Here is a 19,307-nt window from a genome sequence, read left to right as displayed (position 1 = left end):
CCATGTTGGCCAGGCTGATCTCGAACTCCCGACTCCAAGTGATCCGCCTGCCTCAGCCTCCCAAAGTGCTGGGATTACAGGCATGAGCCACTGCGCCCGGCTTACATATCAAAACTTTCTAAGGAATAATCAGGCTTCAGGCATAGCTGGATGTGGTTCTCATACAACTAGAAATCCCTGTAGCCTTCCGCACAAGGCTCTGTCCCTAGCAAGGGCTTAATGAATTAAATTTCCAAATCAACAAAGACTCTACATTGCAGTTGACACAATTCCAACCAATTCACATATCAAAACTTTTTTTTTTTCCAGCTTCCAAAGGCTTTACTGGCAAATATGCTCTACAAAAGAATGATCAATCCTGTTGCTTCTAAGTCAGTGGAATGAAGAGCTGTGTCCAGGGACACACCAAGCCATGCTGAAGGAGACTGCTGCTGTGTCCCCTCTTATTCATAAACCCAGTCATGAGCACAAGACTTGTAGTCAACCAGTTCTTCAGGCTTAAACCATAGGCTGATTTCTTTTTCAGCACTTTTTACTGAGTCACTGCCATGAATGCTGTTCCTGCCAACCTGAATGCAGAAGTCCCCATGAATGGTGCCTCGCTTAGAATCTGCTGGATTGGTCTCCTCAAGCATCACTCAGCCTGTCTTCACCACATTCAGCCCCTCCCTGACCATGGCCACGACCAGCCCTGAGTTCATGTACTTCACCAGCCCAGGGAAGAATGGGCGGTCTTTCAGGTCAATGTAATACTGCTTCAGGTGTTCCTCGGAGGCCCAGAGGAACTTCATGGCCACCAGTCGGGACCCCTTCTGCTTGAAGAGCTCGATGATCTCGCCCACTAGGCCAAGCTGCACGCCGTCGAGCTTGATGGCGATGAAGGTGCACTTGAGGTTGGCCACGGTTTGGGAAGTTGGCAGGGCCAGGTGGCGGCACTGCGGTGTGGGAACCACATATTAAAACTTTCTAAGGAATGATCAGTCTTCAGGCATAGGTAGATCTGCAGGTTCAAATGACATCAAGACCTACTATCTCCATCTCTCAATTGTTCTTTCTTCTGGATTGACTTCTCCCTGTAACAGGCAGGCCCTCTCTCATCACAACAGCTGGTTGTGAAGTCATCAGGGGCTGGGCATAGTGGCTCACACCTGTAATCCCAGCACTTTGGGAGGCTGAGGTGGGAGGATCGCTTGAGCTCAGGAGCACTGGGTAACAGTGAGACCTTGTCTCTACTAAAAATAAAACAATTAGCCAGGCATGGTAACACACACCTGTAGTCCTAGCTACTCAGGAGGCTGAGGTGGGAGGATCAATTGAGCCCAGGTGGTCAAGGCTGCAGGGAGCCATGATCCACTACACACCAGCCTGGGCAACAAAGCAAGACTCCGGCAGCAACAAAGCAAGACGAAAAAAGGCAGAAGCTGATTCTCACAGAGCTGGCTCAGATCACATGGCTGTTGCTAAATCAAACACCAAGGCTAGCGGGATAGAACGTTCTCATCAATCAGGCCTAAGTCCCAAGCCCACCCTGAGAGAGACAGGTAGTGGCCTCAAGAGGAGGAGACATCAATAATCAAATACTGAGAAGGCGAAATGGTAGGATTATGAGAGTCCACAATCACCTCTTTAATTTCTCCCTAGGAGGAACGCTCCCTGTGGGACTAGCAGAAATGAAGAGGCCACCACACGTTCTGTGCTTCCTAGTTGACAAAATAGTTCTCGGGTGGTCCCACTTAATTCTCACAAGTAGTCCACAAGGCAAGTGGCATTACTTTATTCTTTATTTTTTTATATTTTATTTTTGAGATGGAGTCTCACTCTGTCGCCCAGGCTGGAGTGCAATTTCACTATCTTGGCTCACTGCAACCTCTGCCTCCCAGGTTCAAGCCATTCTCCTGCCTCAGCCTCCGGGTAGCTGGGATTACAGGTGCTCACCATCGCGCCCAGCTAATTTCTGTATTGTTAGTAGAGACACGGTTTCATCATGCTGGTCTTGAATTCCTGACCTTGTATTCCACCTGCCACGGCCTCCCAAAGTGCTTGAATTACAGGTGTGAGCCACTGCACCAGGCCTATTTTTTATTTTTTTGAGACAGTTTCGCTCGTCACCCAGGCTGGAATGCAGTGGCACAATCTCGGCTCACTGCAACCTCCACCTCCCAGGTTCAAGTGATTCTCCTGCCTTAGCCTCCCAAGTAGCTGTGATTACAGGTGCTCACCACCTCGCCCAGCTAATTTTTGTATTTTTAGTAGAGACGGGGTTTCTCCATGTTGTCCAGGCTAATCTCGAACTCCTGACCTCAGGTGATCCACCCACCTCGGCCTCCCAAAGTACTGGGATTACAGGCACGAGCCAGCGCACCCGGCCGCAAGTGGCATCACTTTATACAGATGAGGTAACTGAGACATATTAAGGGGCTTGGCTAAGTTGCAAAGCAGGTATGGAATCAGCAGAGGGGCTGTGGAGGAGCATGCAGAAAAACGGGAAGGCATGAATCCAGGGTAGTGTGTCCACGGCCCCCACCTCATCCACCACCACATCCTCCCTTTATCTCAGGGCTGCAGCCCTCCGCCTCTGCCTCCTCCATGCCCGCAACCTGCGCCTCTCTCCTTATCATTCTGATTCTGCCAGTTTCTGCCACACCTCTTTCCGACCTTTGCTCCTTGCTCCAGGGTTGTTTTCCTCTGGACCTGGGAACGTCCTGCTTACTTTCACTCACCGCCTGCCCTTCCTAACATCTCGCCATGTGCACGGGAAAGTGTGCCCGCTGCGTGGGGCTCTCCCTCATCACCCTCTCCCTGGTCTGCATCGTGGCCAATGCCCTCCTGCTGGTGCCTAATGGGGAGACCTCCTGGACCAACACCAACCATCTCAGCTTGCAAGTCTGGCTCATGGGTGGCTTCATCGGCGGGGGCCTAATGGTGAGAAGGTTGGCAGGGAAGCCTGGGCCAGGTGGCTGGGTGCCACCTAAGGGGTTCTGAACAGGAGGGACAGGGAGAGAGGAGTAAGGATGGTTCCTTGGGAGAGGATGGCAATGGCTTGGTGGGTACTAAGAGCCCTCTGGAGTCAGTCCTGGAAGAGCCCCAGGGTCCCAAGCTGAAAGTCTGAAGGGAACAGAAAGGACGTGAGCCTCACTGCTGTAAAGAGCTCCCCCACCTCGTAGGGAGCATGTCCTGCCTGTCCTTCCTGTTTCCACTGTTGAGCAGATGCTGAGAACACCTCACTACAAGGGTGGAGGCAGAAGGAGCAGCTGGTTGTCAGAGACATCATCAGACAGGATAATAACAGACATGAGGGTGGGGTGCAGCAAAATTACGCAGAGCTGGCCAGGCACGGTGGCTCACGCCTAGAATCCCAGCACTTTGGGAGACCAAAGCAGGCGGATCACGATGTCAGGAGTTCAAGACCAGCCTGGCCAATATGGTGAAACCCCGTCTCTCCTTAAAATACAAAAATTAGCCGGGCCTGGTGGTGGTTGCCTGTAATCCCAACTACACAGGAGGCTGAGGAGGGAGAATTGCTTCAACTCAGGAGGCAGGGGTTGCAGTGAGCCAAGATTGTGCCACTACACTCCAGCCTGGGCAACAGAGCAAGACTCTGTCTTGGGGAAAAAAAAAAAAAAAAGAAATTACCCAGAGCCAGGGACTGACATCACAGATCAGTCATCCTCCCCTGCCTCCACGTCCATTCACTCTCACCCCATATTTCTGGAGGCCCAACCTGTGCCGAGTGCTAAGGATAAACTCAGAACTGAGGTCAGAATGGCAGAGAGGATGCCCCCAAGTCATCTTCTGGGAGATGAGAAACTTTTTTTTTCGAGGGGGCAGGGGTGTTGGGTTTTTTTGTTTGTTTGTTTGTTTGAGACAGGGTCTCTTTCTGTTGCCCAGGCTGAAGTGTGGTGGTGCAAACATGGCTCACTGCAGCCTCAACCTCCTGGGCCCAAGCAGTCCTCCTACCTCAGCCTCCCGAGTAGCTGGAACCAGAGGTGGGCATCACCACACCCAGCTAACTTAAATTTTTTGTAGAGACGGAGTATCCCTATGCTACCCAGGCTGGTCTCAAACTCCTGGCTTCAAGTGATCCTCCTGCTTCAGCCTCCCAAAGTGCTAGAATTATAGGTGTGAGCCACCATGCCTGGCCAAGACTAAGATCTGTCAGAAGTGGGGGAAAAGGAGATACAGATTTCCCCAACTTACTAACCCCCATCTTCCAAGTTTCTACCCATCTAGGGAAACTTTGGGATGGTCAAACTGGTTTAATATCTTCATGTGATAAAGACAAAAGATCTACCCAGCACAGTTCCCCACTTCTTAGGACGGTTGGCCAATGACATTCTCCAGGGGAGAGCTCACCTTGGTCCCTTTTGCTGGTCACATCTCTATTTGCTAAAAGAGGATACCTCTCCTTTAACCAACAATCCCCTCTTATTCTCTGGCGTCTTTTCTTGCACTCCCTCCTGCGTGGATTCTTGGCTGCTGGACTCTACTCCATCACTCTAAACTCAGCCTTCTCTGAGAGTCACATTCCTCTCAGGCTTACACACTTAGCCAGTGTCACGGGGTGCTTCCTCTCCAACCTCAACCATCCCTGTCTCCTCACACTCCTCTGCCCCCTCTAACCAGCTTGCTTCAGTGGAGATCCCGAGGCTGCCCTCCCCACATACTCATTCACAGCTGCCTTCCTCCCCACTCTGTGCCATGATCACTCTTAGGAAGCATCGGCACAGTGGCTCATGCCTGTAATCCCAGCACTTTGGGAGCCTGAGGCCGGTGAATCACCTGAGGTCGGTGAATCACCCGAGGTCGGTGAATCACCCGAGGTCAGGAGTTCGAGACCAGCCTGGCCAACATGGTGAAACCCTGTCTCTACTAAAAATACAAAAATTAGCTGGGGTTGGTGATGGGTGCCTGTAATCCCAGCTACTCGGGAGGCTGAGGCAGGAGAATCACTTGAACCCAGGAGATGGAAGTTGCAGTGAACCAAGATTGCACCATTGCACTCCAGGCTGGGCAACAAGATTGAAACTCCGTCTCAAATAAAATAAAATAAAACAAAACAGTGCTGGCATGAAGAGCTCCTAGGCAAAGTGGATGCCACTTTTTACAGGATTTTCCTGGAAGGGCTCTATGCAGTGATGTCTGAACTGAGCCCCAAATGACAAGAAGAAGGTGCGAGTATTGCAGGCAGGAAACTGGCAAGTCAAAAGCCTAAGATGGGAATAGGCTCCACACTTCTAAGGATCAGACGGGTGGCCGGCATAGGTGAGGTGCAATGAAATGAGGTCTGAGGAGGGCAGAGGCTAGGCCTGGAACACCCCTGAAAACCACAGTGGAGTCATTTGAATTTTTATTATAAGTACAACAGAAAACTATTGAAGGACTTTTTACACTTTTTTTTTTTTTTGATGTTTTAAAACTTTTTATTGAAGTCATACAGACAAGTACCCAGATCCGTAGTACACAGCTCAACAAATTTTTTAAAAGTGAGCATATCTGAGCCCAGGTCAAAACCAGATCATTACCAGAAGCCCAGACATGCCTCTCGCCACACACAAAACCCAGAATCACCTCACCAACAAGGGTAACAACTATTCTGTCTTCTTTTTTTTTTTTTTTGAGACAGAGTTTTGCTCTTGTTACCCAGGCTGGAGTGCAATGGCATGATCTTGGCTCATTGCAATATCCGCCTCCCGGGTTCAAGCAGCTCTCCTGCCTCAGCCTCCCAAGTAGCTGGTACTACAGGCATGCACCACTATGCCCGGCTAATTTTTGTAGTTTTAGTAAAGACAGGGTTTCACCATGTTGGCCAGGCTGGTCTCGAACTCCTGGCCTTGTGATCCGCCCACCTTGGCCTCCCAAAGTGCTGAGATTACAGGCGTGAGCCACCGCGCCCGACTATTCTGTCTTCTAACCCCATAGACTAGTTTGGCCTATTTCGCACTTTACACAAATGGAATCATAGAGTATATGTTCCTTTGTGTCTGGCTTCTTTATTTTTTATTTTATTTTATTTATTTATTTTTTTTGAGACGGAGTTTCACTCTTGTTACCCAGGCTGGAGTGCAATGGCGCGATCTCGGCTCACCGCAACCTCCGTCTCCTGGGTTCAGGCAATTCTCCTGCCTCAGCCTCCTGAGCAGCAGGGATTACAGGCATGCGCCACCATGCCCAGCTAATTTTTTGTATTTTTGGTAGAGACAGGGTTTCACCATGTTGACCAGGATGGTCTCGATCTCTTGACCTCATGATCCACCCGCCTTGGCCTCCCAAAGTGCTGGGATTACAGGCTTGAGCCACCGCGCCCGGCCCTTCTTCTTCTTTTTTTTTTTTTTCAGACAGAGTTTTCCGCTTGTTGCCCAGGTTGAAGTGCAATCTCTACCTCCAGGGTTCAAGCCATTCTCCTGCCTCAGTCTCCTGAGTAGCTGGGATTACAGGCACCTGCCATCATGCCCGGCTAGTTTTGTATTTTTAGTAGAGATGAGCTTTCTCCATGTTGGTCAGACTGGTCTCAAACTCCCGACCTCAGGTGATCTGCCCACCTCCACCTCCCAAAGCGGTGAGATTATAGGCATGAGCCACCGCCCCCTGCCTCTGAGCCAGTCTTGACACCATGTCAGCTTGTTCTCTCATGAAATCCTGAGAACAGACCTGTGAGGTAGATCTTCCAGACCCATTTTACACAGGACAAAACTGAGATCCTGAGAGAGGAATCAATTCATAGTATGTGAAGTAGTCCCCCTGACATCCATTCAACAGGGTAACTACTATGTGCCAAGATTGGGGAAAATAATGATATTGGGCGATACCCTCTAGAGGCCACAATCTGGACAGAGATAAGGTAGGCACATAAATAAGGATAAAGCAAAGTGAAGCCCAGCAGAGCTCCAGGAGAAGCAGAGATAAGGTCTTCTACAGTCCAAAGGGCTAAGGGATCACAGGCAGCTTCCCGAAGGACATAAGCACTGATGCAAGTAAGGCCTGGACATGCTATAACAATGACTCTTGTCCCACAGATACTGTGTCCGGGAATTGCAGCCGTGCGTGCAGGAGGCAAGGGCTGCTGTGGTGCTGGGTGCTGTGGAAATCGCTGCAGGGTAAGATCCAAATCAAGAAGGAATTCCGGGCTGGGTGTGGTGGCTCATGCCTGTAATCCCAACACTTTAGGAGGCTGAGGTGGGAAGATGGCTTGAGCCCAGGAGTTCTAGACCAGCCTTGGCAACATGGCGAGACCCCTGTCTCTACTAAAAATACAAAAATTAGCCGGGTGTGGAGGCACACACCTACAATCCCAGCTACTTGAGAGGCTGAGGCGGGAGGACTGCTTGAGCCCAGGAGGTCGAGGCTGCAGTAAATAGTGATCACACCACTGCACTCCAGTCTGGGCGACAGAGTGAGACCCTGTCTCACAGGGAAAAAAAGAAAAGAAAAGAAAAAAAAACAAATTCAGACTCAATTTCCACACGTGTTCTCGCAGAGCCACGGCACTCTCTACGGAATTCCTACCTACACAAACTCGTCTGTGAGTCCCAGGCTCCACCCCACCCCTGCCTGGCACAGGCAGATCTCAAATCTCAATGATCCAGAGGGGCATGGGGGTTGGGGGGGACTACAGTCCTGGTGAACCTTGGCGGCCACTGGCTCTTGGGGCTAGCCTAACTCCAAGCCAGGGGTTTGACAAGAAATGTGTATATATATATATATATATATACACACACACACACACACACACACACACACATACATACACACATACATACATACAGGTGTGAGCCACTGTGCCCGGCCCTGGAAATGTATTTTAAATCTGACTCTGTTTTTAAAAGAAAAAAAAAAGAAGAAGAAATTAAAAAAAAAAAAATACACTCACTGATTTAACCTGATTCTTGTTTTTAAAAGGAAAAAAAAAAAAAAGAAGAATAAATTAAATCTGACTCGAGGCTGGGCACAGTGGCTCACGCCTGTAATCCTAGCACTTTGGGAGGCCAAGGAGGGCAGATCGCCTGAGACCAGGAGCTCGAGACCAGCTTGGTCAACACGGTGAAACCCCATCTCTACTAAAAATATAAAAATTAGCCAGGCGTGGTGGCCGGCGCCTGTAATCCCAGCTACCTGGGAGGCTGAAAGAACGAGAATGGCTTGATTCCGTTAGGCTGTGTAGAGAAAAAAAAAAAAGAAATGAGAATGGCTTGAACCAGGGAGACAGAAGTTGTAGTGAGAGTCGAGACCGTGTCACTACACTCCAGCCTGGGCGACAGAAAAGACTCTGTCTAAAATAAATAAATGCATAAATAAAATTAAAATAAATTTCCACCGGACTGGAGCAGAGCTCGATGTGTGAGGGCTGGTGCTGAACGCTGTCACCCACAGGTGGGGACATTGGGCCTTACTCACCTCCCCTTCCACGCCACATCCAGATGCTGCGCTCTGTCTTCTCCTCCGCGTTCGGGGTGCTTGGTGCCATCTACTGCCTCTCGGTGTCTGGAGCTGGGCTCCGAAATGGACCCAGATGCTTAATGAACGGCCAGTGGGGCTACCACTTCGAAGACACGGCGTAAGGCTTAGCCTGTATTCGTGCCCTCCATTCTCTGCCTCTTCCCTCCAGCCCTTACCCCGGGGACTGGGACATCTGGGTGGGACTTGGCTTCGAGAGCGCCCGCGCCACTTGGGCTACCCGGGCCTTTGCAAATCCCCTGGGACGCGTTCCCGGGGCTGGGGAGGGGTGGGGAGTGGCGCACGCGCATGCCGCCTTCTCCCACGTGACCTTGCCCGCCCACAGGGGAGCCTACTTGCTCAACCGCACTCTATGGGATTGGTGCGAGGCGCCCCCTCGCGTGGTCCCCTGGAACGTGACGCTCTTCTCGCTGCTGGTGGCCGCCTCGTGTCTGGAGATGGTACTGTGTGGGATCCAGCTGGTGAACGCGATCATCGGTGTCTTCTGTGGCGATTGCAGGAAAAAAAAGGTGGGATGGCGTGGGGCGGAGGTATAGAGGGAACCTACCTGGTCCTGGCTGAGTTCTCACCTTCTCTTTTCCGCAGGACACCCCTCACTGAGGCTCCACTGACCACCGGGTTACACCTGCTCCCTCCTGGATGCCTGCGTGGCCCACTCACTCCCTGGCTCGCTAGAATAAACTGTTTTGAGCTCTCTTCCCTGTCTCAGATTGTGGGCTTTGGGGCCCCTGCACTCCACTTGTTACTTTTTTTGTTGTTGTTGAGACGGAGTCTTGCTTTGTCGCCCAGGCTGGAGTTCAGTGGCGTGATCTCGGCTCACTGCAAACTCTGCCTCCCAGATTTAAGCGATTCTTCTGCCTCAGCCTCCCGAGTAGCTGGGATTACAGGCAGCCTGCCACCACGCCTGGCTGATTTTTGTATCTTTAGTAGAGACAGGGCTTCACCATATTGGCCAGGCTGGTCTCGAACTTCAGACCTCGTGATCCACCAGCCTCGGCTTCCCAAAGTGCTGGGATTACAGGCCTGAGCCACCGCGCCTGGCCTTACTTTCTTAACAAATAGATACTGGGTCAGGCGCCGTGGCTCACGCCCGTAATCCCAACACTTGGGAGGCTGAAGTGGGTGGATCACTTAAGGTCAGGAGTTCGAGACCAGCCTGACCAACATAGTGAAACCCTGTCTCCACTAAAAATACAAAAATTAGCCGGGCCTGGTGGCGCACACCTGTAGTCCCAGCTACTCGGGAGGCTGAGGCAGGAGAATTGCATGAACCCGGGAGGCGGAGATTGTAGGGTGCCGGGATCGTGCCACTGAACTCCAGCCTGGGCGACAGAGTGACACTCCGTCTCAAAATAAATAAATAAATAAATAAATACTGAGCTATTTGGTTGTGCTGGAAATAACGATGGTAAACAAGAGGGACAAGTTCTGTGCTCTCAACTTGGCATTCCAAGGGTGGAAGATAGGCAATTGTTAAAAGAAGCAAAAAATTATTTCAAGAGGTAAAAAATACTTTTTTTTTTTTTAGACAGTGTCTCGCTCTGTCACTCAGGCTGTAAGGCAGTGGCATGATATCGGCTCACTGTATCCTCCACCTTCTGGGCTCAAGCAATCATCCCATCTCAGCCTCCCAAGTAGCTGGGACCACAGGCATATGCCACCATGCCTTGCTAACTTTTTGTATTTTTTGTAGAGACAGGCTTTCGCCGTCACTGTCACTCAGGCTGGAGTGCAGTGGCCTGATCTCAGCTATTGCAGCCTCAACCTCCAGGGCGCAAGCGATCCTCCTGCCTCTGCCTCCTGAGTAGCTGGGACTATAGGCACACAACACCACGCCCTGCTAATTTTTGTACTCTGTGTGGAGAGGGGTTTTCACCATGTTGTCCAGGCTGGTCTCCAACACCTAAGCTTAAGCAATCCACTAGCCTTGGCCTCCCAGAGTGCTGAGATTACAGGTGTGAGCCACCATGCTTGGCCATAATTTAGTATAATTTGCCTTTTTTTTTTTTTTTTTTTTTTGAGACAGTTTTGCTCTAGTTGCCAAAGCTGGAGTGCAATGGAGCGATCTCAGCTCACAGCAACCTCTGCCTCTTGGATTCAAGTGATTCTCCTGCCTCAGCTTCCCGAGTAGCTGGGATTACAGGTGTGCACCACCACGCTCAGCTAATTTTGTTTTTTCAGTAGTGACGTAGTTTCTCCATGTTGATCAGTAAGTCTGGCTTTCTGAAGGTGTCTGCAGACACCCTGCCCCCATTTGGTGCCTAGGTTGTCTCCTTACTGAACCAGTGACCTAAGATTAAGAAAATTCAGGCCAGGTGCAGTGGCTCATGCCTGTAATCCAAGCACTTTGGTAGGCTGAGGTGGGCAGATCACCTGAGGTCAGGAGTTTGAGACCATCCTGGTCAACATGGGGAAACCCCCATCTCTACTAAAAATACAAAAATTAGCTGGGCGTGGTGGCGGGCACCTATAGTCGCAGCTACTTGGGAGGCTGAGGCAGGAGAATCCTTGAACCCAGGAGGGGGAGGTTGCAGTGAGCCAAGATCACGACACTGCACTCCAGCCTGAGCGACAGAGCAAAACTCCTCTAAAGAAAGAAAGAAAGAAAGAAAAAGCCAGACGTCCATCACTTGTGTGAAAGTTGTGTGTTTAAGTGTGTTTTTCTGGACTACAAGTCCTTAACTTTCAGCAGTCTACCGTGGACCCCTGAGACCAAACCCAAATGTATGCCTCGCCCAATGCTAGGTTAGGAGGGGGAAAGAAGACACAGTTCCCCATCCCTAAAACAGATGAGACCAAAGTCAACTTGGAGAAGCTTTAATAGCAGGAGGTGGGACTAGCCTCCCGGCCCAGAAGAGAGCTGCGCTGCGCCTTTCAACTGCGGCAGCAGAAAAAGAGCACATCGTTCAGCGCAGTGTCATCGCCGGAGCCTAAAGCCCCCTCGATCTTGGTCTGCAGGCCGCACACACCCTTGGCGCAAGGGGGACTCCAGTCTCCAAAGTCTCCCCAGCTCAGCCCAGGCCCCTCCAGTTCCTTGCCGTCTGAACAGCGGAAGCGCACGTTGTTCGCTGCTGTGTCATCACCTCTCCCGATAGGTGGTTCAACGCGAAGCGAGAAAGCCACCAGGAAGCCGCTGCCAGGACACCACAATGGCTTACTCCACTCGCCCCACCTACAAGGGAAACGGAGATGCGCTGGCTCTGCGTGCTCCCCCGTTCACCAACAGGCCGATCACCTCTTGGGACTTTCCAAGCCAAGTGCTGTCTACACGCCCTGGTAAGCTGGGTCTAGCTCCCTGACCTCCACCCCCAGCCCCGGTCTATACTGGCCTATACTGCCCCGTAGCTCTGGAGGAGCCAGCCTGCCTGTCGTGATGGAGTATGTCATAGAAGGTAAGGGACATACCATCACCCCGGGGGATCCGTGGCCCCTGTGCCCCACCTTCCAGACTTGGACTCTATCGCGTGCGCATTTCCTAGGGCGTTCCTGAGTGCGCAGTGCAGCCTGATCCCATTCAGTGCAGTGTCGTCGCCACGACCTTGGAAAGGCTCCACCTGAGTATCGAGAAGAGGAGCAAGGACGAGTCATGGAATTGCCATCCTTGACTCTGTGGTCCCAAGCATCTCCGCCCTCTCCAGGACCTAGGCCTGAGCCCCAACCTTGAGCGAGAACCCGCGGGCGAGGAATCCGTCAGGACACATCTCAGGCCAGGCCCAGTCGCCCCAGGGACCCCCGTTGGTCACTTGGATGACCGGCCTGTAGCTGTTCCGGCCATCTGTCTCTGCACAGGTGCAACACGTCGACCGCAGCAGCAGCAGCAGTAGCGATGGCAGCAGCTTTCCTCTGGCGCCCAGCTCCATCCTGCAGCCTCTGAATCCGGCCTCCTAAGCAGATTTATATCAGTTTGGCCCCTGCAAGTACTCCAATTGCAGAACGGCCTCTCAGATTAAGTGAAACCCAAAACTAACCCACTCTTGGAACCCAGCAGACTTGATTTCTTGCTCCCAGAGGCAGAGGCTCGCAGAGCTACGGGAGAAGGGCAGTGACAGATGGCACGAACTGAAATAACCATCAACTACTGAAAGTTTACTATAGGCTATGAATTATGGTTCCAATTTCCGTCTTTTGACTAGACATCAGGATGAATGAACTTTCATCTACTGCAGTCAGTAAATTTAGAGAGGTTAGAAAACCATGGCCAGGTACAGTGGCTCACGCCTGTAATCCCAGCACTTTGGGAGGCAAAGGCAGGTGGATCACTGGAGGTCGGGAGTTCGAGACCAGCCTGACTAACATGGAGATACCCTGTCTCTACTAAAAAAATCAAAAGTAGCCAGGCTTGGTGGCCCATGCCTATAGTCCAGGCTACTCAGAAAGCTAAGGCAGGAGAATCGTTTGAACCTGGGAGGCAGAGGTTGACGTGAGCCGAGAGCAGGCCACTGCACTCCAGTCTGGGCAACCAGGGTGCAACTCTGTCAAGAAAGAAAGAAGGAAGGAAGGAAGAAGGGAGGGAGTGAGGGAGGGAAGGAGGGAAAGAGGGAAGGAGGGAGGGAGGGAGGGAGGGAGCAAACCTTTTGTGCCAAGCTTTGACATTAAATCTCTTCCGAACAGATTAGTTCCTGCTTCAGGAATTAAATAAAAGTTGAATGCAAGTTGACTGGTCTTTGTATTTCATCTCTGTGTTTTCTAAAACATTTCCTTTAAATGCTTTCCCTTTTACCCCAGAGACTAGCAATTGCGCTGGAGAACTAGTTAAATCAGCTGGGGGGAAACAAACAGAAGAGTGAGCCGCTCCTGTGTCAATGAAAAAGGTGACTAATTCACGTTTGGGTCCCACCTCTCAATTTATCACTGGCTGCTGGTGGGACTCAAATTAGAAAAGATAGAGTCCCAACCCCCCTACTCTTCTTCCTCACAAGTAGGCATGAGTGGAAGAGCTTCCTCTCATTCTCTAAGTCAGGACATTCCCTCTTGAAATGGCCTGGCTTTTCACATCTGTAACATCTGTCCTGTCCTCCTTCACTCCCAAGCACAGAGCCTCTCTGTCTGTCTTTCTTCCCTTCTTTCACAGCCACAGCCTTTGCAGCACTTACTTTGACTTTCTCCTCTAAAATACTGGCTTTGCCCTCCCTCCTTTTGCATTCCTCAATTCCAGGACCTTCCTCTTTCGCCACCTTTAGAAAACTTTGCAGGCATGGGTCTAAATGTAGCCCCTAGTATCATTTGTCCACTTCGACCAAAGATTTTTGCCTTCAGCTTTTGCCTTTCTTCATCTCTTCCGACATAGACTTTCTGGGCTTCTCCTAAGAGTTCTTCTATGGGCCAATTTTTCCAGTTCTCTAGCTTTTGCAATTTCCTTGCAATATCTGGCCAACTATTAGTGACAAAACGCAATTTTAACATTCCTTGTCCAGGGGGGCATTCTGGGCCTCATCAGTGTATTTTCTCATTTGTTCTCTCACTCTGTCTAAAAATTTCATAGATCCTTCATCTTTTTCTTGTTGTATATCAAAAGCTTTAGAAAGATTTTGAGGTCAGGGCACTGACTCCTCAATTCCTTTAATTATCATTTCTCTTAAATCTTTCATGTTGTCCCAGTGGGCTGCAATATTATTATCCCGCTGCAGGTCCTGAGCTGGACATTTAGAGTCCACTGCCGGGCCATTTTGGCTGAAAGAGTGTTCATGCTCTCAGGCTGCCATAGCAGCTCTGTGGGTCATATTCCGCTCTTCCTTTGAACAGAGAATACCTACGATGGACATTAATTCTGTCCAAGTATATAACTGGGGCCTAAACATTGGTCAATTTGTTCTATCACTCCATCAGGATCATCTAATAGCAGCTTAAGTTCTTTCTTTAGACCTCGGACCTCGGAAGCAGTTAAGGGAGCATTCACAAAGCCAACTGCACCTCTTCCCTGAGGCACCTTCTTTATGGAAAAAGCTTTAAGCTGATTCCCTAGAGGTAAGAGACTTTGAATATCTCTTTTACATTGTTCTATTTCCTGCAGGAGTCCCTTCTTCAAAGAAGGACACTCAGGCCCGCAATGATCAGGCTCCTGAGGTGACAGTTCCCAAGAGTCCGGGTTATACGGGGGAGGAATGACAGGGGTAGGGAGTTCTGGTTCTGGATCTGGGACAACAGTGGCCACCTGGGGAGGAGTAGGTGGGTTAGGATTAAGAAATCAGGGAAGATGGTCTAGGGGGTCCCATTTACTTGCAGGTTGCTCATGAGTAAAAACCTCACCCTTTTCAAATGAGTTAACCTCTGACTTTTTGCCTTTCTCTGCTTCTTTTCCGACATCCTTTAAAGGGTAAAGAACAGGCCCTCATCTCCAGCATAGAGCATAGACTATTTCTTCTTGTGAGACAGGGCTTTTGCTGTTAACATACATTATTAGAAGCTAACAGACCCACTCCTCATCCAACCCAAAGTTTGGCCAGACAACAGCAGGCTTGAGGATCAGTTCCTTGTGTTGCCGGAAATAGGGTTGCGGGGTCCAAGGATGACCCTGAGAAGGCCTTTCTCCATGCCCAGCTTGGGCTTTCTGGGGAGGAGAAGGCAAAATGGCCCACTGCCTCTGGGACCCACATCACTCCCTCTGTCTTCCTAGGAAACACATTCTGGTTTGAAGACCAAGGGCCAAGGTGAGAGACAGGTCCCGTAAAATACCCCTGGTCAGTATTTCTTTCCTTTTTTTTTTTCAGACGGCGTCTCGCTCTGTCACTCACGCTGGAGCTGGAGTGCAATGGTGTACCCTCAGCTCACCGCAACCTCCACCTCCTGGGTTGAAGTGATTCTCCTGCCTCAGCCTCCAAAGTAGCTGAGATTACAGGCATGCGCCACCATGCCCAGCTGATTTTTGTATTTTTAAGTAGAGATGGGGTTTCGCCATGTTTGCCAGGATGGTCTCGAACCCCTGACCTTCAGATCCACCTCCCCCAGCCTCCCAATGTGTGTGAGCCACTGTGCCCAGCTCAGTATTTCTTTTTATTTTTGAGACGGAGTTTCGCTCTCGTTACCCAGACTGGAGTGCAATGGCGCGATCTCGGCTCACCGCAACCTCCGCCTCCTGGGTTCAGGCAATTCTCCTGCCTCAGCCTCCTGAGTAGCTGGGATTACAGGCACGCGCCACCGTGCCCAGCTAATTTTTTTTGTATTTAGTAGAGACGGGGTTTCACCTTGTTGACAAGGATGGTCTCGATCTCTCGACCTCGTGATCCACCCTCCTTGGCCTCCCAAAGTGCTGGGATCACAGGCTTGAGCCACCGCGCCCGGCCAGTATTTCTTTTCTTAAAGGCTGGAGGACACCAAGAACAGGGGATCTGAGGTTGCCACCTCAAAAATCTTAGGGACCTATAGAGGAGGACTCTGGCTTGGTATGTAGGAAGAACCTTGTGAGAGAGAATGGAGAAGAAGGCTTCTAAGAAGATAGAGGGACCCAGGAGGTTAGGGTGGCTTCGCATGGGTAGCTTTGCTTTGGGGATTTCAAACAGGGCCTTGGTCTCAACTGGATTAGACCAGGAGTCCAGAACTGCTGCTTGTTGTCCCCAGCCTACCCTTGGCTTCAATACCCAGAAGGAGATAAGAGCAGGAACTGCTTCCAGGCAAACCAACGCTCCCAACCTCAAAAGGCTGGGGCTTGTTAGAGACGCCTTCCCAGAGAGCCTCACACCCATGTCTTTAGTGTGGCAGCCACACTAATTGCTTTTAACTGGCCAACAGGTGTCTGGTATTTTACCTCCAGGATGTTCTATAGAATACAAAAAGAATGGCAAGCGAAAGAGGTCCGAAGTTACTCACCGTGCAGGAGATCGAATGGTGCTCCTTGCTGGCTCACCAAGTCTGTTGCCAACAATACAGTTGCTGGGTCCAAGGATGGCCCTGAGAAGGGCCTTTTTTCCTGCCCAGCTTGGGCTTGGGGCTCAGCTTCTAGGCTTCCCTTGCTTGAGGAATCGCGCAGAGAGCCTTAACCCCACGGTGACTGTTACAGCTCCAAACAAGTGTTTGCAAACCAAGAGAGTGAGCAGCAATGCAGTTGACTGAGCAAGCAAAGATAAAGCTTCCACAGCACGGAAGGGGACCTGCCGTTGTCGGTCAGGGCTGCCTGGGCTTATATCCCCAAGTAATTTCCTCTTTTGCCAGATTTTTTGTCCAATGGAAGGTGTATATTTTCAATCCTCCTTCCAAATGGTGGGTTTTTTGATCCTTTTTACCTGATTGGCTTGGCAGCTCAAGACTCTTGAGTTGCCAGGTGTTTGCCACCTAGTCCTCAGTGGCCAAAAGGCTTGTGACCTTGAGTCACCTCGTTTCTCCTTTCTGGTGGTGGTTTCCTCATCTTCTATTGAACTGGCAGGCAGTATCAGGATGTAGTTAAACAGTAATTTTCAGTTGCTTACCGAAACTCTGAACACAGCTACCCGAAATGGTTGTGTGCTATAGCTGGCCTGGAGCCAGAACCTGAGCAATGCCATTTTATAAGACAAAGCTGTGTCTCCAAAATGAGTTGTAATAACTGCCCCATTCTCTTTGCAATAACTGCTGACTTGGTTTCTGTAAATAAGACTGCTAGTCTGCTCTGGATAATGTCCACCAGGTGAAGTTGTTTACCTTTCTCATCAGTAACTGACAGAATTGCTGGCCTTTGCTTATCAGAATGCACAGCCCAAGCTAATCTCATCTTGGCCCCTGTGAACTAAGATCTGTAATTTCCACCGGTACCCAAACCATGTGTAAACTAACATTTGTCTTGACTTTTGTGAATCATTTATGTAGCAATTAAAGTGACAATAAGCCCCCAGCCCTCGGAATGTCCGGAGGCCCCCACCCCTGTCCCTGCCCAGGAGGTGATTTACAGAATCCACCAGCCCTCGGAATGTCTGAAGCCCGTTGATCCCCCTCCCCGCTCCTCAGCCCCACTCCCAAGGTGGTCTTTCGGGTATAAAAAGCCTTGACACTCTCCCCTCGGGGCCACAGGTTTGAGAGACGTGAGTCCTCCGTGGTCGCCGGCAATAAAGACCCTGCAATTTGGCATACTTTTGTCTTGGTGAATTATTTTAATCTCGCATCCCAATACTACAGTTGAAGTACCCGTGTTGACCTTTTCCTATGCTAGCATTTCCAGAAAGTTCCCCCTTGACCCAAAAGCTTTTATTCCCTCACTTGGTCCAAATAAAACAGCAATACTTTATCATGTATCGCTTTTTCTTATGTTTAGTCCTTTCATTGTCCCTCCAATGCTTTAACATATGCCCTAAAGGACAGTCAGAGGGGATTTGATCACCCTCATCTTTCCTTGTCTCCATTTTACTTCCGGTCCCTGTTTTACTAGGAACATTCCCCATACTGAGTACCAGTTAGGCTCAACCTGTTGACCTAGAGAGTTCTTGCCTAACCCTTTTCTGGCTTGCTCAAGGCTTAGCTTTGCACGCTTGAGGTGTTTCCTGCCTTTCTCTGCCCCGGAAGGGTTTCCTAAGCACTTCCCCACCCCTGTCCCCGCAAGGTCTCTTCCACTCTATTCCTTTCACTTTATCCTCTCTGGCCCCTTCTCTTGAGGGAAATTAGGTTCTTTTAGCATTGGCGGAACTGTATAAACCCCCAACGTCAGAATCCCTACAAGAAGGTCACCATTAGCCGTATGAGGTAACCATGGAACCACAGAGAGCACCTACTCACTCCACCCAGCAGTAGGGCTTATCACCAATCACACAGGAAGCACCACAAGCAGTAGTGCCTCTGATCATTTACACACACATTCAACCTCCAGAATCCTGAACACCAAGGAAATATTTTGTCACTCCCTTGTAACATTTCCTACCTTGGTCTGTGCACAGAGTTGCCTGGTTGCCCGGTGTTGCAAGCCTTTTTCCGCCACGTTGCTGAGAGTCTGGCTTTATTCCTCACACCAGGTGGGTCCCAGCTTTCGACCTCTGAGGCTGCCACAACAAGGAAGCAGGGCATGCATCCTCGTGAGAGCAGATCATAGACCTCCCTGGAGTGGAATGGTGCCCCATATGGGCCACCAAAAATTGTTAGAAGTAAGTGCTTATTCTCTGGTGTCACAAGGAAGAACTAGCATTCAAAGAGTTTTCTCAGCAAGGCAACTTTACTTTCTGCAGAAAGGGCACTATTCACCAGCAGTCTTGCCACAAGAGTGCAAAGAACAAAGGAAAGACAGCGATATTTATCCCTTTCTCATTGGGTCCTTACTGCTGTGTCCCACATCCATTGGCTGGAGCTGAAACTCACAATTTAAGCTAAAACCCAACTAGATAACAATTTAAAACTTTCCTAAGTAGGCAGTGGAGAACAAAGGAAAAGAGGAAGCTACCTGAGAAAGACTTAAAGAAACGATAACATTTCCGAACAAGGAAGGGACATGAGCTATGAACTGAGACCTGCCTGGTCTTGTCCAGACATGCCTGAGGAATCCAGAGCACATAACTGGGCCAAAGTGTAAGAGCTATGAATACAGAATGTATCTATCCTTTTATGACAGGTGATAGATATTTCAGACTTAACAATAGAATTATTATCAAAAAGGTAAGGAGGCTTCAGAGTAAATTAATCTTTAAAGAAGCTATTATTCCCAATACTTATTATTTATTCTTAAACTAAGAGGAAGTCCAGGCACAGTGACTCACACCTGTAATCCCAGCAGTTTGGGAGGCCAAGGCAGGTGGATCACCTGAAGTCAGGAGTTTGAGAACAGCCTGACCAACATGGTGAAACCCTGTCTCTACTAAAAATACAAAAAACTGAGCCAGGCCTGGATGTAATCCCAGCTACTCAATAGGCTGAGACAGGAGAATCACTTGAACCTGGGAAATGGAGGTTACAAAGAGCTGAGATTGTGC

The 19,307-nt window shown here is 50.0% G+C and overlaps 2 protein-coding genes and 1 pseudogene across 5 annotated transcripts; 1 reads left to right on the top strand and 2 right to left on the bottom strand.

Moving 5' to 3' along the window:
- Positions 1 to 82: 82 nt before the first annotated feature.
- Positions 83 to 956, bottom strand: LOC105715173 (nucleoside diphosphate kinase B-like; annotated as a pseudogene).
- A 1,659-nt stretch (positions 957 to 2,615) lies between these two features.
- TM4SF5 (transmembrane 4 L six family member 5) lies at positions 2,616 to 9,147 on the top strand. Of its 2 annotated transcripts, XM_012449422.3 has the most exons (5): positions 2,616 to 2,922; positions 7,014 to 7,094; positions 8,415 to 8,551; positions 8,777 to 8,960; positions 9,037 to 9,147. In XM_012449422.3, exons 1-5 carry the CDS (start codon positions 2,746 to 2,748, stop codon positions 9,049 to 9,051), a joined length of 594 nt encoding a protein of 197 aa, XP_012304845.1. In that variant the 5' UTR covers positions 2,616 to 2,745; the 3' UTR covers positions 9,052 to 9,147. The 2 variants fall into 2 exon arrangements, with proteins under 2 accessions (XP_012304845.1, XP_064223695.1); XM_064367625.1 differs by lacking the exon at positions 7,014 to 7,094.
- A 2,105-nt stretch (positions 9,148 to 11,252) lies between these two features.
- Positions 11,253 to 17,080, bottom strand: LOC135270978 (vitelline membrane outer layer protein 1 homolog). Of its 3 annotated transcripts, none has more exons than XM_064367623.1 (4): positions 16,255 to 17,080; positions 12,111 to 12,371; positions 11,893 to 12,005; positions 11,253 to 11,623 (listed from the first exon to the last, which is right to left on the bottom strand). In XM_064367623.1, the coding sequence occupies exons 2-4, from the start codon at positions 12,309 to 12,311 to the stop codon at positions 11,326 to 11,328; spliced, it is 612 nt and encodes a 203-aa protein (XP_064223693.1). In that variant the 5' UTR covers positions 12,312 to 12,371; positions 16,255 to 17,080; the 3' UTR covers positions 11,253 to 11,325. The 3 variants fall into 3 exon arrangements, with proteins under 3 accessions (XP_064223693.1, XP_064223694.1, XP_064223691.1); XM_064367624.1 differs by having other exon boundaries at positions 12,111 to 12,362; XM_064367621.1 differs by having other exon boundaries at positions 12,111 to 12,335; positions 16,255 to 17,068.
- Positions 17,081 to 19,307: the final 2,227 nt, after the last annotated feature.

The sequence above is a fragment of the Aotus nancymaae genome, unplaced genomic scaffold (assembly GCF_030222135.1).
Source record: "Aotus nancymaae isolate 86718 unplaced genomic scaffold, 86718_ANA_hifiasm-v0.15.2.pri h1tg000072l, whole genome shotgun sequence".
Lineage (NCBI taxonomy): Eukaryota > Metazoa > Chordata > Mammalia > Primates > Aotidae > Aotus > Aotus nancymaae.
Note: the sequence above shows the minus strand (reverse complement) of the source record. Positions and strands in the feature narration are given on the sequence as shown.

Coding starts and splice junctions, on each gene's coding strand:
- TM4SF5 (XM_012449422.3), top strand. CDS start 2,746: ATGTGCACGGGAAAGTGTGCCCGCTGCGTGGGGCTCTCCCTCATCACC. Junction 2,923..7,013: donor TCATCGGCGGGGGCCTAATG/GTGAGAAGGTTG, acceptor CTTGTCCCACAG/ATACTGTGTCCGGGAATTGC. Junction 8,552..8,776: donor TACCACTTCGAAGACACGGC/GTAAGGCTTAGC, acceptor GCCCGCCCACAG/GGGAGCCTACTTGCTCAACC.
- LOC135270978 (XM_064367623.1), bottom strand. CDS start 12,311: ATGGAGCTGGGCGCCAGAGGAAAGCTGCTGCCATCGCTACTGCTGCTG. Junction 12,006..12,110: donor CCCGCGGGTTCTCGCTCAAG/GTTGGGGCTCAG, acceptor CTCGATACTCAG/GTGGAGCCTTTCCAAGGTCG. Junction 11,624..11,892: donor ATAGAGTCCAAGTCTGGAAG/GTGGGGCACAGG, acceptor TTTCCCTTGTAG/GTGGGGCGAGTGGAGTAAGC.